Raw genomic sequence first — 19,252 nt, 5'->3', positions numbered from 1 at the left:
GGTTGTTATGTTGTGTTGTTGTTTACTAAGTCTGTTTGTTTCTGTTGTTTACAGGACTATCCATCGTACACAACGTTTGGCCAAAACCAGTACGCCCAGTATTACTCCGCCTCCACCTACGGAACCTACATGACGTCCAATAGCATGGATGGAACCGGCTCCTCGTCGGCCTATCAGCTGCAAGACTCCAACCCCGTCATGACAGTACAGGCCAATGAGCTCCACCCAGGTACACCCCAGCCAATCACCACCCACTTGTGGAATTACAACCAGTAGTGTGTGTGTGTGTACAATCGTGTATTAGTCTGTCTGCCTGTCTGTCTGTCTGTCTGTCTGTCTGTCTGTCTGTCTGTGTGTGTGTGTGTGTGTGTGTGTGTGTCTGTGTGTGTACGTGTTTAACTATACTTGTGTGTACTGTAGTTTAGGTCTTATAAAGATTGAGTCAGTTTTTTTACTGAGATCTGACTCCTGTATGAACACGTTGTGACCCTTTAAATTTGGTGTGTGTGTGTGTGTGTGTGTGTGTGTGTGTGTGTGTGTGTGTGTGTGTACAGGGGACGCTGTGCAGAGCCCCATGAAGGAACTGGATGACCGTGGCTGTCGGAGTGGGGGAGGAGCTAAAGCCAGGGGGAGGGGCCGCAAGAACAACCCCTCACCGCCCCCCGACAGTGACCTGGAGGTACCCACTGACACACACACACACACACACACACACACACACCTATATGCAGGTACACAAACACACACACACACATGCATACACACACTTAGGTATGCAAACGCATACACACACACAGACAATTATTAGCGTTGTCATCAGATGCTGAATACTCCCCTCTCTCTCTCTCCCCCTTTCTCCCCCCTCTCTCTCCCCCTCCTCTTCTCTCTCTCTCCCCCCTCTCTTTCTCTCCCTCTCTCTCCCCCCTCTCTCCCCCCTCTCTCTCTCCCCCTTTCCCCCCCTCTCTCCCCCTCCCCTTCTCTCTCTCCAGAGGGTGTTTGTCTGGGATCTGGATGAGACCATCATAGTGTTCCACTCTCTGCTGACAGGCTCCTACGCACAGAAATATGGCAAGGTGAGACGCCCCGCCCACTACTACTCAACCCTACTTTATTCTATACCCTCTACCCTACTCTATTCTATACCCTCTACCCTGCTCAACCCTACTCTATTCTATACCCTCTACCCTACTCAACCCTACTCTATTCTACCCTACTCAACCCTACTCTATTCTATACCCTCTACCCTACTCTATTCTATACCCTCTACCCTACTCAACCCTACTCTATTCTATACCCTCTACCCTACTCTATTCTATACCCTCTACCCTACTCTATTCTATACCCTCTACCCTACTCAACCCTACTCTATTCTATACCCTCTACCCTACTCAACCCTACTCTATTCTATACCCTCTACCCTACTCTATTCTATACCCTCTACCCTACTCTATACCCTCTACCCTACTCAACCCTACTATATTCTATACCCTCTACCCTACTCAACCCTACTCTATTCTATACCCTCTACCCTACTCAACCCTACTCTATTCTATACCCTCTACCCTACTCAGCCCTACTATATTCTATACCCTCTACCCTACTCAACCCTACTCTATTCTATACACTCTACCCTACTCAACCCTACTCTATTCTATACCCTCTACCCTACTCAACCCTACTCTGTTATATACCCTCTACCCTACTCTATTCTATACCCTCTACCCTACTCAACCCTACTCTATTCTATACACTCTACCCTACTAAACCCTACTCTATTCTATACCCTCTACTACTCACCCTACTCTATTCTATACACTCTAACCTACTAAACCCTACTCTATTCTATACCCTCTACCCTACTCAACCCTACTCTATTCTATACCCTCTACCCTACTCTATTCTATACCCTCTACCCTACTTAACCCTACTCTATTCTATACCCTCTACCCTACTCAACCCTACTCTATTCTATACCCTCTACCCTACTCTATTCTATACCCTCTACCCTACTCAACCCTACTCTATTCTATACCCTCTACCCTACTCAGCCCTACTATATTCTATACCCTCTACCCTACTCAACCCTACTCTATTCTATGCCCACTACCCTACTCAACCCTACTCTATTCTATTCCCCTCTACCCTACTCAACCCTACTCTATTCTATTCCCCTCTACCCTACTCAACCCTACCCTATTAAACCCTACTCTACTCTATTCCACCCTACCCTACATTTCTCTACTCTACCCTACTCTACCCAACTCTACCCTACTCAACCCTACCCTATTATACCGTACCCTACTCTATTCTACTCTACCCTACATTTCTCTACTCTACACAACTCTACTCTACCCTACTCTATTCTACAATACCCTACCCTACTCTATTCTACAACACCTTACCCTACTCTATTCTACCCTACTCTACCCTAGTCAACCCTACTCTATTCTACCCTACCTTACCCTACCCTACTCTATCCTACTCTATTCTACAATACCTTACCCTACTCTACTCTACTCTATTTAACCCTTCTCTACCCTAGTCAACCCTACTCTATTACCCCACTCTACTCTATTCTACCCTACTCTACCCTACTCTATTCTATCCTACTCTATTCTACTATATTCTACTATATTCTATACTACCCTATTCTATTCTACCCTACTTTATTTCACCCTACTCTATTCTACCCTACTCTATTCTACTATAGTCTATCCTACCCTATTCTATCCTACTCTATTCTACCCTACTCTATTCTACTATATTCTATCCTACCCTACTCTACTCTATTCTACTATATTCTATCCTACCCTACTCTATCCTACTCTACTATTTTCTATCCTACCCTACTCTACCCTACTCTATTCTACTATATTCTATCCTACCCTACTCTACCCTACTCTACTATATTCTATCCTACCCTACTCTACCCTACTCTATTATACTATATTCTATCCTACCCTACTCTACCCTACTCTATTCTACTATATTCTATCCTACCCTACTCTACCCTACTCTATTCTACTATATTCTATCCTACCCTACCCTACTCTACTCTATTCTACTATATTCTATCCTACCCTACTCTACCCTACCATATTCTATTCTACTCTACTCAATTCTACCCTACATCATGCAGCCTCAGAATGTATTAGAAATCTAAACATATAGCCCAACGTTTGTATCACAACTAAAGTTACATAAATAACTCTAAATGAAGCACATAGGTGTTTCTTTGTTGGCCTCTCAACACAGAATAGCAGCATGTGCTCAGTCTCTTTCCATCCATTCTATTTGATTCAGCTTGTGTTCAATTTTGATTCTTCATACTATAAAATAATAAGATCAAATAATGCAACGGAATTATAAGCAAATCTTGTCTGCTAAATTAATACAATACTAAACAAAAAATATAAACACAACATGCATCAATTTCAACGATTTTACAGAGTGACAGAAATAAATGAATTTGTCCCTAATCTGTGGATTACACATGACTGGGCAGGTCCGCAGCCATGGGTGGGCCTGGGAGGGCCTAGGCCCACCCACTTGAAATTCAGGCCCACATACTGGAGAGCCAGACCTAGCCAATCAGAATAATTCTTGCCCCACAAAAGGGCTTTATTACAGGCAGAAATACTCCTCAGTTTCATCAGTTGTCTGGGTGGCTGGTCTCATACGATCCCGCAGGTGAAGAAGCCGGATGTAGAGGTCCTGGGCTGGCGTGGTTACACGTGGTCAGCGGTTGTGAGGCCGGTTGGACGTACTGCCAAATTCTTGAGACATCTGTGGCATTGTGTTGTGTGACCAAACTGCACATTTTAGAGTGGCCTTTTATTGTCCCCTAGCGCAAGGTGCACCTGTGTAATGATCATGCTTTGTTGTGTGTATGGAACATTTCTGGGATGTTTTATTTCAGCTTGTGAAACATGACACTTAATGTGTTGTTTTATATTTATATTTTTGTTTTGTAGCCCGCAGCCATACGGCGAAGCCAGATCAGGGCCTAACATAACGACAACTCGGAGTGTGTCATTCTGTTCTTCTGAAATAGACTACATTTTCTTCCTATCACAGCTTCTTTAGACCTGTCTAAAATAAATCATGGATTTATTGTGATGGTGTAGACTATATTACATGGATTTATTGTGATGGTGTAGGTAGACTATATTACATGGATTTATTGTGATGGTGTAGGTAGACTATATTACATGGATTTATTGTGATGGTGTAGGTAGACTATATTACATGGATTTATTGTGATGGTGTAGGTAGACTATATTACATGGATTTATTGTGATGGTGTAGACTATATTACATGGATTTATTGTGATGGTGTAGGTAGACTATATTACATGGATTTATTGTGACGGTGTAGACTATATTACATGGATTTATTGTGATGGTGTAGGTAGACTATATTACATGGATTTATTGTGATGGTGTAGACTATATTACATGGATTTATTGTGATGGTGTAGGTAGACTATATTACATGGATTTATTGTGATGGTGTAGACTATATTACATGGATTTATTGTGATGGTGTAGGTAGACTATATTACATGGATTTATTGTGATGGTGTAGACTATATTACATGGATTTATTGTGATGGTGTAGGTAGACTATATTACATGGATTTATTGTGACGGTGTAGACTATATTACATGGATTTATTGTGATGGTGTAGGTAGACTATATTACATGGATTTATTGTGACGGTGTAGACTATATTACATGGATTTATTGTGATGGTGTAGGTAGACTATATTACATGGATTTATTGTGATGGTGTAGGTAGACTATATTACATGGATTTATTGTGATGGTGTAGGTAGACTATATTACATGGATTTATTGTGATGGTGTAGGTAGACTATATCACATGGATTTATTGTGATGGTGTAGACTATATTACATGGATTTATTGTGATGGTGTAGGTAGCCTATATTACATGGATTTATTGTGATGGTGTAGACTATATTACATGGATTTATTGTGATGGTGTAGGTAGCCTATATTACATGGATTTATTGTGATGGTGTAGACTATATTACATGGATTTATTGTGATGGTGTAGACTATATTACATGGATTTATTGTGACGGTGTAGACTATATTACATGGATTTATTGTGATGGTGTAGGTAGACTATATTACATGGATTTATTGTGACGGTGTAGACTATATTACATGGATTTATTGTGATGGTGTAGGTAGCCTATATTACATGGATTTATTGTGATGGTGTAGGTAGGCTATATTACATGGATTTATTGTGATGGTGTAGGTAGACTATATTATATGGATTTATTGTGATGGTGTAGGTAGACTATATTACATGGATTTATTGTGATGGTGTAGGTAGACTATATCACATGGATTTATTGTGATGGTGTAGGTAGACTATATTACATGGATTTATTGTGATGGTGTAGGTAGACTATATTACATGGATTTATTGTGATGGTGTAGGTAGACTATATTACATGGATTTATTGTGATGGTGTAGACTATATTACATGGATTTATTGTGATGGTGTAGACTATATTACATGGATTTGTTGTGATGGTGTAGGTAGACTATATTACATGGATTTATTGTGACGGTGTAGACTATATTACATGGATTTATTGTGATGGTGTAGGTAGACTATATTACATGGATTTATTGTGATGGTGTAGGTAGACTATATTACATGGATTTATTGTGATGGTGTAGGTAGACTATATTACATGGATTTATTGTGATGGTGTAGGTAGACTATATCACATGGATTTATTGTGATGGTGTAGACTATATTACATGGATTTATTGTGATGGTGTAGGTAGCCTATATTACATGGATTTATTGTGATGGTGTAGACTATATTACATGGATTTATTGTGATGGTGTAGGTAGACTATATTACATGGATTTATTGTGATGGTGTAGGTAGACGATATTACATGGATTTATTGTGATGGTGTAGGTAGACTATATTACATGGATTTATTGTGATGGTGTAGGTAGACTATATCACATGGATTTATTGTGATGGTGTAGGTAGACTATATTACATGGATTTATTGTGATGGTGTAGACTATATTACATGGATTTAATAAATGTAGATGTTCCTAAGGTCTGCATCAGCTTGTAGGCTGTGCGTGGAAGCCAGGAGATGCTAAACGTGTTTATGATAATTAAAGGTCAAATACCACGAGACCAGAAGTCATTTGCACAACTATCATCTGCTGACTAAATGTCGTGACCGCCACAGCCCTATTGTCATTCAGAGGGTGAATTGGCAAGACAGCAGATTTAACTGCCTTTGAACTGCAAAAACTGCTGAGTTTTTCCACGCTCAACAGTTTCCCGTGTGTGTATCAAGAATGGTCCACCACCCAAAGGACATCCAGCCAACTGGACACAACTATGGGAAGCGTTGGAGTCAACATGGGACCAGCATCCCTGTGGAAACGCTTTCTACACCTTGTAGAGTCCAAGCCCCCTGACAGATGTAGGTCTAAAGTCTAATATCCACCCTCAGTCCTCCAGTTTGTTATTATCTAGTTACATTCCTTTACATTTGGTAATATTATAAAGTTTGAAATAATAAAAGTTAGTCTCCCAAATGGCACCCTATTCCCTATGTAGTGCACTACTTTAGGTCAGGACTCTATGGCACCCTATTCCCTATGTAGTGCACTACTTTAGACCAGGGCCCTATGGCACCCTATTCCCTATGTAGTGCACTACTTTAGACCAGGGCCCTATGGCACCCTATTCCCTATGTAGTGCACTACTTTAGGCCAGGTCCCTAAGGCACCCTATTCCCTATGTAGTGCACTACTTTAGACTAGGGCTCTATGGCACCTTATTTCCTATGTAGTGCACTACTTTGGTCATAAGGAGTGCATTACATAGCTAATGGGTGGCCATTTCAGACACACGTACTGTATACCTCTCCTACTGTATACCTCTCCTACTGTATACCTCTCCATACCTCTCCTACTGTATATCCCTCCTACTGTATACCTCTCCTACTGTATACCCCTCCTACTGTATACCTCTCCATACCTCTCCTACTGTATACCTCTCCATACCTCTCCTACTGTATACCTCTCCTACTGTATACCTCTCCTACTGTATACCCCTCCTACTGTATACCTCTCCTACTGTATACCTCTCCTACTGTATACCTCTCCTACTGTATAGCCCTCCTACTGTATACCTCTCCTACTGTATACCTCTCCTACTGTATACCTCCTACTGTATACCTCTCCATACCTCTCCTACTGTATACCTCTCCATACCTCTCCTACTGTATACCTCTCCTACTGTATACCCCTCCTACTGTATACCCCTCCTACTGTATACCTCTCCTACTGTATACCTCTCCTACTGTATACCCCTCCTACTGTATACCTCTCCTACTGTATACCCCTCCTACTGTATACCTCTCCATACCTCTCCTACTGTATACCTCTCCATACCTCTCCTACTGTATACCCCTCCTACTGTATACCTCTCCTACTGTAAACCTCTCCATACCTCTCCTACTGTATACCCCTCCTACTGTATACCCCTCCTACTGTATACATCTCCTACTGTATACCTCTCCTACTGTATACCTCTCCTACTGTATACCCCTCCTACTGTATACCTCTCCTACTGTATACCCCTCCTACTGTATTCCTCTCCATACCTCTCCTACTGTATACCTCTCCATACCTCTCCTACTGTATACCCCTCCTACTGTATACCCCTCCTACTGTATACCTCTCCTACTGTATACCTCTCCTACTGTAAACCTCTCCATACCTCTCCTACTGTATACCCCTCCTACTGTATACCTCTCCATACCTCTCCTATTGTATACCTCTCCATACCTCTCCTACTGTATACCTCTCCTACTGTATACATCTCCTACTGTATACCTCTCCTACTGTATACCTCTCCATACCTCTCCTACTGTATACCTCTCCATACCTCTTCTACTGTATACGTCTCCTACTGTATACCTCTTCTACTGTATACCTCTCCTACTGTATACCTCTCCATACCTCTCCTACTGTATATTCCTCCTACTGTATACCTCTCCATACCTCTCCTACTGTATACCTCTCCATACCTCTCCTTCTGTATACTCTCCTACTGTATACCTCTCCTACTGTAAACCTCTCCATATTTTAGATTAACTAACTTCTTAGTAATGACTCGGGACGTCGGGTTTGATACGAAAGCTTATTTTAGTAAGAATACTTGTTTACTTACATTTAACAACAATTGTTTTGGTACAGAGCAATGCAGGTAAGATGCTGTTGGAAAGTCAGCCACAATCCCCCGCACCTGCACATAATTGCCGCGTTATCACTCATTCCTCTCGCAAGGCATTCTGGGACTTGCAGTCAAAAAGCGTAATTCAACACAACCAATACAATTACATATGCAAATAAATCTAAAGGAATATCTTTAGATACAGTTCAACGAATAAACTTAAACATTAACTCTGTAACACATTAAAGTTACAACATCATACCTCTCATACTGTATACCTCTCCATACCTCTCCTACTGTATACCTCTGCTACTGTATACCTCTCCTACTGTATACCTCTCCTACTGTATACCTCTCCATACCTCTCCTACTGTATACCTCTCTACTGTATACCTCTTCATACCTCTCCTACTGTATTCCTCTCCTACTGTATACCTCTCCTACTGTATACCTCTCCATACCTCTCCTACTGTATACCTCTCCATACCTCTCCTACTGTATACCTCTCCTACTGTATACCTCTTCATACCTCTCCTACTGTATTCCTCTCCATACCTCTCCTACTGTATACCTCTCCTACTGTATACCTCTCCTACTGTATACCTCTCCATACCTCTCCTACTGTATAACCTCTCCATACCTCTCCTACTGTATACCTCCTACTGTATACCTCTCCTATTGTATACCTCTCCTACTGTATACCCCTCCTACTGTATACCTCTCCATACCTCTCCTACTGTATACCTCTCCATACCTCTCCTACTGTATACCTCTCCTACTGTATACCTCTCCTACTGTATACCTCTTCATACCTCTCCTACTGTATACCTCTTCATACCTCTCCTACTGTATACCTCTCCTACTGTATACCTCTTCATACCTCTCCTACTGTATACCTCTCCATACCTCTCCTACTGTATACCTCCTACTGTATACCTCTCCTATTGTATACCTCTCCTTGGCACAGGTGACTGATAAAATAATTATCAAATATTTACCTGAAGAAGCCGCAGGCTGGTCATTGGTTTAGAAGATGTGGTATTTGAAACGAGGAAAGGAGATGTGATGGAACAGACTGAGTTAATAGCAGGGTGGTCTTGGCTCTGGCACCCTTCTCTTCCTCTCTTTATCGCTCTCCTTCACCTTTATCTCTCTCTCCCTCCCTCTCTCTCCCTCCCTCTCTCTACATGTCTCTCTCTCCCTCCCTCTCTCTACATGTCTCTCTCTCCCTCCCTCTCTCTACGTGTCTCTCTCTCCCTCCCTCTCTCTACATGTCTCTCTCTCCCTCCCTCTCTCTACATGTCTCTCTCTCCCTCCCTCTCTCTACATGTCTCTCTCCCTCCCTCTCTCTACATGTCTCTCTCTCCCACCCTCTCTCTATGTGTCTCTCTCTCCCTCCCTCTCTCTACATGTCTCTCTCTCCCTCCCTCTCTCTACATGTCTCTCTCTCCCTCCCTCTCTCTACATGTCTCTCTCTCCCACCCTCTCTTCATGTCTCTCTCTCCCTCCCTCTCTCCATGTCTCTCCCTCTCTCTACATGTCTCTCTCTCTCTCCATGTCTCTCTCTCTCTCCCTCTCTCTCTCTTCATGTCTCTCTCTCCCTCCCTCTCTCCATGTCTCTCCCTCTCTCTACATGTCTCTCCCTCTCTCTACATGTCTCTCTCTCTCTCCATGTCTCTCTCTCTCTCCCTCCCTCTCTCCATGTCTCTCCCTCTCTCCATGTCTCTCTCTCTCCCTCCCTCTCTCCATGTCTCTCTCTCCCTCCCTCTATCCATGTCTCTCCCTCTCTCCATGTCTCTCTCTCTCCCTCCCTCTCTTCATGTCTCTCCCTCTTTACCCAACTCTCCTTATTTTTACCCTTTGCCCTCCCATGCCATGTCTATCTCTTCATGTCTCTCTCTACATGTCTCTCTCTCTCCCTCTCTACATGTCTCTCTCTCTCCATGTCTCTCTCTCTCTCCCTCCCTCTCCATGTCTCTCTCTCTCCCTCCATCTCTCTCCATTTCTCTCTCTCTCCTTCCCTCTCTCTCCCTCTCTCTCTCCCTCCCTCTCTCCATTTATCTCTGTGCTCGGTATGTGTCTATTCTGGGAGTCTCACGGTGTCAGCGAATCGCCTATCTATCGCAGATGATGGTTTTTGCAGCTGAGCTGCGGGTTGGCAGGGCTGCCCCCCAAACCTCTCTCACACCCACCCAGTCCCCCAAGGATTTTTAAAGAGGGACATAATGTTGATGGACAGAACAAGTGTGACATGTCTTTCTCTCGCTCTCTCTCTCTCAGCATCTACTGAGATTAGTTGAACATACCAGGCAGAGGGGGGAGGAGGGCAGGGGGGGCGGGGGGGGTGATGGTGGTGATGATGATGGTGGTGATGAAGGCTCCTCATTTGTCACAGTCAGTAGAGGATTGGTCACCCCTCAGAGCCTGGTTCCTCTCTACCCAGTACAGCCAGTAGAGGACTGGTCACCCCTCAGAGCCTGGTTCCTCTCTACCCAGAACAGTTGAGGGTTTTAGGCTGGGTTTCTGTACAAGCACTTGAGAACTGCTGATGTAGAAAGAGCTTTATAAAATACATTTGATTGATTGATTGATTGATTGATTGTTCGATTGTTTGTTTGATCAATCAATCAAATTTATTTATATAGCCCTTCGTACATCAGCTGATATCTCAAAGTGCTGTACAGAAACCCAGCCTAAAATCCCAAACAGCAAGCAATGCAGGTGTAGAAGCATGGTGGCTAGGAAAAACTCCCTAGAAAGGCCAAAACCTAGGAAGAAACCTAGAGAGGAACCAGGCTATGAGGGGTGGCCAGTCCTCTTCTGGCTGTGCCGGGTGGGGATTATAACAGAACATGGCCAAGATGTTCAAATGTTCATAGATGACCAGCAGGGTCAAATAATAATAATCACAGTGGTTGTAGACGGTGCAACAGGTCAGCACCTCAAGAGTAAATGTCAGTTGGCTTTTCATAGCCGATCATTCAGAGGTCGAGACAGCAGGTGCAGTAGAGAGAGAGAGAGAGAGAGAGAGAGAGAGAGAGAGAGAGAGAGAGAGAGAGAGAGAGAGAGAGAGAGAGAGAGAGAGTTGAAAACAGCAGGTCCGGGACAGGTAGCACGTCCGGTGAACAGGTCAGGATTCCATAGCCGCAGACAGAACAGTTGAAACTGGAGCAGCAGCACGATTAGGTGGACTGGGGACATCAAGGAGTCATCATGCCAGGTAGTCCTGAGGCATGATCCTAGGGCTCAGGTCCTCCGGGAGGGAGAGGGAGGGAGAGAGAATTAGAGGGAACATACTTCAACTCACACAGGACACTGGATAATTACAGGACACTGGATAATTACACCAGATATAACAGACTGAACTCTAGCCCCCCGACACATGGAGACTGTATTGACGGATGTATTGACGGTTGTATTGATTGATTGACAGGACCCTCCCATGGCGGTGACACTGGGACTGAGGATGGAAGAGATGATCTTTAACCTGGCAGACACACACCTGTTCTTTAATGACTTAGAGGTAGGTACACACACCTGTTCTTCAACCACTTAGAGGTAGGTACACACACCTGTTCTTCAACCACTTAGAGGTAGGTACACACACCTGTTCTTTAATGACTTAGAGGTAGGTACACACACCTGTTCTTTAATGACTTAGAGGTAGGTACACACACCTGTTCTTCAACCACTTAGAGGTAGGTACACACACCTGTTCTTCAACCACTTAGAGGTAGGTACACACACCTGTTCTTCAACCACTTAGAGGTAGGTACACACACCTGTTCTTTAATGACTTAGAGGTAGGTACACACACCTGTTCTTTAATGACTTAGAGGTAGGTACACACACCTGTTCTTCAACCACTTAGAGGTAGGTACACACACCTGTTCTTCAACCACTTAGAGGTAGGTACACACACCTGTTCTTTAATGACTTAGAGGTAGGTACACACACCTGTTCTTTAATGACTTAGAGGTAGGTACACACACCTGTTCTTCAATGACTTAGAGGTAGGTGAGCTCAGGAACACACACACACACACACACTGTATAGATACAGCTACTGATCTGGGATCAGATCCCCACTGACAGTGTAATCTAATGCATTGTGATTTTAAAAAGGTCGAACTGATCCTAGATCAGCATTCCTCCTCCTCTGAGAGGTTGTGATACGTGTGTAGCTCCTTCATGTGTAGACACTGCCCCCTAGTGACACAAACTAAAGACTTAAACTTGTCTGTGTCTGTGTCTGTCTGTCTGTCTGTCTGTCTGTGTGTGTTTCTGTCTGTGTCTGTGTCTGCCTGTCTGTCTGTGTGTGTTTCTGTCTGTGTGTGTTTCTGTGTGTGTTTCTGTCTGTCTGTCTGTGTGTGTTTCTGTCTGTCTGTCTGTGTGTGTTTCTATTTCTGTGTGTTTCTGTCTGTGTGTGTTTCTGTCTGTGTCTGTGTTTGCCTGTCTGTCTGTGTGTGTTTCTGTCTGTGTGTGTTTCTGTGTGTGTTTCTGTCTGTCTGTCTGTGTGTGTTTCTGTTTCTGTGTGTTTCTGTTTCTGTGTGTGTTTCTGTGTGTGTTTCTGTGTGTGTTTCTGTCTGTCTGTCTGTGTGTGTTTCTGTTTCTGTGTGTTTCTGTCTGTGTGTGTTTCTGTCTGTCTGTCTGTGTGTGTTTCTGTCTGTCTGTCTGTGTGTGTTTCTGTCTGTCTGTCTGTGTGTGTTTCTGTCTGTGTGTGTTTCTGTCTGTCTGTGTTTCTGTCTGTCTGTGTGTGTGTTTCTGTCTGTCTGTCTGTGTGTGTTTCTGTCTGTCTGTCTGTCTGTGTGTTTCTGTCTGTGTGTGTTTCTGTGTGTGTGTGTGTTTCTGTCTGTGTGTGTGGGTGGGTGTGCAGGAGTGTGATCAGGTCCATATTGATGATGTGTCATCGGACGACAACGGACAGGACCTGAGGTGAGCGTTCAACATCCCTACGTTTTCTTCTTCACAGTTAAATGAGGAGTTCAGGATGTGAACAACTTGAGATCAGACGGTTCCTCGCTCTGAGAACCGTCTGTGGGTCAGGAGAAACTGGAATCCATGGGATGCTTTTCTTTAAGCAGCCACTACAAACGTCACCTAACATCAAGTTGTAAACATCCTCGACTACTCATTTAAGCCTACATCATACCAGAGGAGGCTGGTGAGGGGAGGACGGCTCATAATAATGTCCGGAACAGAGCGAATGGAATGCCATTCTAGTAATTCCCGAGTGGCGCAGCGGTCTAAGGCACTGCATCTCAGTGCAAGAGGCATCACTACAGTCCCTGGTTCAATTCCAGGCTGTATCAAATCTGGCCCGTGATTGGGAGTCCCATAAGGCGGAGCACAATTGGCCAAGCGTCGTCCTGGGTTTGGCGGTCATTGTAAATACGAATTTGTTCTTAAATGACTTGCCTAGTTAAAAAAAAAAATAATGTAATTAAATTCCTCTCCTGCCATTACCACAAGCCCGTCCTCCCAAATTAAGGTGCCACCAACCTCCTGTGGTACGTAGACAATGCAAGAACTACAAGTAACTACGCAAATGTCCATCCTGCGTAGTTGCGTAACAAAAAAAAACTGCTGATGTTTGCAATTATAAACTCAACAACAAGCACGCAGGATCGACAGCAAAATCAGGCTTAAATCATTTGAGTCAACCATTAGGAATGTTCTGTGACATATTGTTCTGTTGAGAGCAGAATTCATAGACAGACAGTACTTACCATTTTTATAATAAAACACATCATTGTTATTATTATAGACAGTACTTACCATTTTTATAATAAAACACATCATTGTTATTATTATAGACAGTACTTACCATTTTTATAATAAAACACATCATTGTTATTATTATTGACAGTACTTACAGTTTTGCAACTGATGGCTTCCATGCAGCGGCGACCAGCGCGAGTCTGTGCCTGGCGACGGGCGTCCGCGGAGGGGTGGACTGGATGAGGAAACTAGCCTTCCGCTACAGAAGAGTCAAAGAGATGTATAGCACATACAAAAACAATGTGGGGGGTAAGCCAATCGGAGAAGAGTATACTGGAGAGGAGCCAATCAGAGAGCTCTTTTTTAGGCAGGGGGGTGGGATAAATATATAGATTTTTTTTTTTTTAACTGTCAACTGATATGTATAGTGTGTACATTTTAATCCACTGAGAAACATTTAGTATCGTCCTGTACTTTACTTTAGTACTTTAGTACTTTAGTACTTTACTTTAGTACTTTAGTACTTTAGTACTTTACTTTAGTACTTTAGTACTTTAGTGCTTTGCTTTAGTACTTTAGTACTTTACTTTAGTACTTTAGTACTTTACTTTAGTACTTTAGTACTTTAGTACTTTAGTACTTTACTTTAGTACATTAGTACTTTACTTTAGTACTTTAGTACTTTAGTACTTTACTTTAGTACTTTAGTACTTTACTTTAGTACTTTAGTACTTTACTTTAGTACTTTAGTACTTTAGTACTTTAGTACTTTACTTTAGTACTTTAGTACTTTACTTTAGTACTTTAGTACTTTACTTTAGTACTTTACTTTAGTACTTTAGTACTTTAGTACTTTACTTTAGTACTTTAGTACTTTAGTACTTTACTTTAGTACTTTAGTACTTTAGTACAGGACAATACTAAATGTTTCTTAGTGGTTTAAAAGACAATGTTTCTGTGTTCACGAAGACAGCGTTCACTGTAAAAACAAAATGGCATATGTCGGCTCGATTGGAAAACCTTTGATATGGCGCATTGTGGACAAAGTGTGGTCAGATTAAATCCTGCCCCTAATGTTGTTTATTGTTGTTGTTTATTGTTGATGTTGTTTATTGTTGACAGGCCTGTTGGGCCCGGCTAAGAGGGATGCGTGGTTACAACTGAGAGCTGAAGTAGAGGCTTTAACAGACTCCTGGCTCACCAACGCACTCAAGTCCCTGTCAATCATCAGCTCCAGGTGCCCCGCCCCCTCCACCCACACTGGACACGCCTCCCACCCCGCACACAAAATGGCTGCTTACACACTGAGTCGGTCTCTGACATGAACATGAACTGGACAAATAAAACAGAGATCAGAGTCAATACTGATACTAATTATCTGTGTTTCTCTCTTCTCGCCTCTCTCTCTCTCTCTGTCTCTCTACCTCTCTTCCTCTCTCTCTGTTTCTCACCCTCTCTCTCTCTCTGCCTCTCTCCCCCTCCCTCCCTCTTCCTTTCTCTCTGTTTCTCACCCTCTCTCCCTCCATCTCTCTCTTCCTTTCTCTCTCTTCCTCCCTCTCTCTCCCTCCATCTCTCCCTCTCTTTTCCTCCCTCCCTCCCTCCCTCCCTCCCTCCCTCTCTCTCTCTCTCTCTGCCTCCCTCTCTCTCTCTCTCCTTGTCTCTCCCTCTATCTCTCTCCTTGTCTCTCTCTCTCTCTCTCTCTCCCTGTCTCTCTGTCTCTCTCTCTCTCTCTCCCTGTCTCTCTCTCTCTCTCCCTGTGTCTCTCTCTCTCTCTCTCTCTGTCTCTCTCTCTCTCTGTCTATCTATCTCTCTTTCTCTCTCTCTCTCTCTCTGTGTCCAGGAGTAACTGTGTAAATGTGTTGGTAACAACAACCCAGCTGATACCAGCAGTGGCTAAAGTTCTGTTGTATAGTTTAGGATCTGCCTTCCCTATTGAGAACATATACAGCGCAACGAAAATAGGTAAGAACCACACACACACACACACACACACACACACACACACACACACACACACACACACACACACACACACACACACACACACACACACACACACACACACACACACACACACACACACACACACACACACACACACACACACACAAAATTGGTATTTAAGTTTACTTCCTGAACGGGAAATGGAATTAACCTCAAGCGGAACTAAACCCAAATTGACCAGGGATCTGACCTCTGTATGAGGCTATATGGACCCCTATGAGCTCTGGTCTAAAGTAGTGCACTGCATAGGGAATAGGGTGCCATTTGGGAGACAGGCATTGGCCTGGGAGGGGAGGGTTGTTATGATGACATTGTTTATGTGAAGCATCTCCGTGGCGACCAGGTGTGTTGTCAGGAACTATCAGGGCCAATCCATTTCTTTCTCTTGTGTTTTTTTTTTTAAATGGAAAATACAACAACCAATGTGTGTTTACAGATGGCTATATCAGTGTGTGTGTGTTTGTTCTCTCTCCCTGTCTCCTCTCATTCCACTCCTCCATCCTTGATCTACAGAAATGTCTCATCCTCTCTCTTTGTTAGAAAAACATCTGTGTTTAAGCTTTTAGTCCCAAGTGGCACCCTATTCCCTTCATAGTGCACTACTGTTGACCAGGGCTCTATGGTACCCTATTCCCTTCATAGTGCACTACTGTTGACCAGGGCTCTATGGTACCCTATTCCCTTCATAGTGCACTACTGTTGACCAGGGCTCTATGGTACCCTATTCCCTTCATAGTGCACTACTGTTGACCAGGGCTCTATGGTACCCTATTCCCTTCATAGTGCACTACTGTTGACCAGGGCTCTATGGTACCCTATTCCCTTCATAGTGCACTACTGTTGACCAGAGGGCCCCGTAAAACACACCCATAGGGCTCTGGTCAAAAGCTAGTGCACTACGATTAGGGTGCCACTAGGTACACATCCTTTGTTGTTGTCTCCAGGCAAAGAGAGCTGTTTTGAGAGAATAGTCTCCCGCTTCGGCAATAACATTACCTATGTTGTGGTTGGCGACGGGCGGGACGAGGAGCATGCAGCCAGCCAGGTAACCTCACCCTGACCCCTCTCTCTCTCTCCTGACCTCTAACCCTTGACCTCCCCCCCCCCCCCCCCCCCCCCCACCCCCCTTTGTTTATATTGCAGGCAAAGAGGGTTGCTTTGAGCGCATAATGCAGAGGTATGGCAGGAAGGTAGTCTATGTTGTAGTAGGAGATGGTGTGGAGGAGGAGCAGGCAGCCAAAAAGGTAAACAATGCGGAGGTGACCTTTTGAAAACCTCGCCGTGACCCTGTGGAGTGTGTTGTGGTGTGAGGGCTTCGGAGTGGTGGAGTGGTGGACAAGCCTGCCTTCCTGCAGTAGTAACTTTTAGTAACCTTTAGAGGGGGGGTTTTGGTTTGGGGTTTTGGTGAGCTCTGGGGTGAAATTTCCCCTAGGTACAGATCTAAAATAATCCCCCCCCCCCCCCTTCCCCAATTCTAACCGTACCCATTAGTGTGTGGGGGGGGGGGGATTCATAAATGGACCAAAGATCAGGGTCAAGGGGCAACTTCACCCTACTCCTATGGTGTTTGTGTGAGCTCTGAGTGGTGGACAAGCCTGTCTTTCTTTGCAGTAGTGGATGTAGTAGAGTTTATGGTTTTTGGTTTTGGGGGGGCTTTCTTCTCCTTACTGTCGCTTTGTGTTCTGTTTGGGTTTGTTCCTTTGTTATTTCCATGACACAAAAGTAGACTCTGGTTCTTGAGACCGTACCTAAACCGGGCGGAGCACCACCATCGTGCGCAAATTGATTTTGTCCCCCCCCCCCCCCCACACACCAAACGCGATCACGACACGCAGGTTGAAATATCAAAGCAAACTCTGAACCAATTATATTAATTTGGGGACAGGTCGAAAAGAATTAAACATTTATGGCAATTTAGCTAGTTAGCTTGCTGTTCGTAGCTAATTTGTCCTGGGATATAAACATTGAGTTGTTATTTTACCTGAAATGCACAAGGTCCTCTACTCCGACAATTAATCCACACATAAAACGGCCAACCGAATCGTTTCTAGTCATCTCTCCTCCTTCCAGGCTTTTTCTTCTTTAGACTTTATATGGTGATTGGCATCTACACTTTCATAGTATTACCACGACGACCGGCAAAACAGTTCATCTTTCATCTATCTGCTTCTATAAACCAATGAGGAGATGGGAGAGGCAGGACTTGCAGCGCGATCTGCGTCAGAAATAGAACTGACTTCTATTTTAGCCCTTGGCAACGCAGACGCTCGTTGGCCAGCGCGAGCAGTGTGGGTGCAATAATTGAATAACGTGTATGTTTAAATTGATTTAGCATCTTAGACCGAATTATGAAATGAAAGTAGACTGGTTCCTTAGACCGACTGATTGGGATTATAAAACTCAACCACAATAATTGATTACAGACACAATAATAATAATGATAGAAATTAATTAATAAGTATTATATACAGTGGTTCTACAGGTCAGTGGTTCTACAGGTCAGTGGTTCTGCAGGTCAGTGGTTCTACAGGTCAGTGGTTATACAGGTCAGTGGATCTACAGGTCAGTGGTTCTAAGGGCCAGTGGTTCTAAAGGCCAGTGGTTCTGTAGGTCAGTGGTTCTGTAGGTCAGTGGTTCTGTAGGTCAGTGGTTCTGCAGGTCAGTGGTTCTACAGGTCAGTGGTTATACAGGTCAGTGGATCTACAGGTCAGTGGTTCTAAGGGCCAGTGGTTCTAAAGGCCAGTGGTTCTGTAGGTCAGTGGTTCTGTAGGTCAGTGGTTCTGCAGGTCAGTGGTTCTACAGGTCAGTGGTTATACAGGTCAGTGGATCTACAGGTCAGTGGTTCTAAGGGCCAGTGGTTCTAAAGGCCAGTGGTTCTGTAGGTCAGTGGTTCTGTAGGTCAGTGGTTCTGTAGGTCAGTGGTTCTGTAGGTCAGTGGTTCTACAGGCCAGTGGTTCTAAGGGTCAGTGGTTCTGTAGGTCAGTGGTTCTGTAGGTCAGTGGTTCTGTAGGCCAGTGGTTCTACAGGCCAGTGGTTCTAAAGGCCAGTGGTTCTGTAGGTCAGTGGTTCTGTAGGTCAGTGGTTCTGTAGGTCAGTGGTTCTGCAGGTCAGTGGTTCTACAGGTCAGTGGTTATACAGGTCAGTGGATCTACAGGTCAGTGGTTCTAAGGGCCAGTGGTTCTAAAGGCCAGTGGTTCTGTAGGTCAGTGGTTCTGTAGGTCAGTGGTTCTGTAGGTCAGTGGTTCTACAGGCCAGTGGTTCTAA

General features: G+C 43.9%; 1 protein-coding gene across 1 annotated transcript in view; it reads left to right on the top strand.

Annotated features, from left to right (window-relative positions):
- Window positions 1-19,252, top strand: part of eya4 (EYA transcriptional coactivator and phosphatase 4) — a 141,567-nt gene that overhangs the window by 119,864 nt on the left and 2,451 nt on the right. The window contains exons 11-19 of the mRNA XM_090233319.1: window positions 55-229; window positions 555-679; window positions 990-1,073; window positions 11,698-11,787; window positions 13,140-13,198; window positions 14,133-14,293; window positions 15,107-15,221; window positions 15,825-15,946; window positions 17,132-17,232. Coding sequence (XP_090089445.1) covers window positions 55-229; window positions 555-679; window positions 990-1,073; window positions 11,698-11,787; window positions 13,140-13,198; window positions 14,133-14,293; window positions 15,107-15,221; window positions 15,825-15,946; window positions 17,132-17,232 — 1,032 coding nt within the window. The remainder of the gene's footprint in view (window positions 1-54; window positions 230-554; window positions 680-989; window positions 1,074-11,697; window positions 11,788-13,139; window positions 13,199-14,132; window positions 14,294-15,106; window positions 15,222-15,824; window positions 15,947-17,131; window positions 17,233-19,252) is intronic.

The sequence above is a fragment of the Oncorhynchus mykiss genome, chromosome 4 (assembly GCF_057628025.1).
Source record: "Oncorhynchus mykiss isolate SJ-2025 chromosome 4, ASM5762802v1, whole genome shotgun sequence".
Classification (NCBI taxonomy): domain Eukaryota; kingdom Metazoa; phylum Chordata; class Actinopteri; order Salmoniformes; family Salmonidae; genus Oncorhynchus; species Oncorhynchus mykiss.
This window is presented reverse-complemented; position numbering and strand designations above follow the sequence as displayed.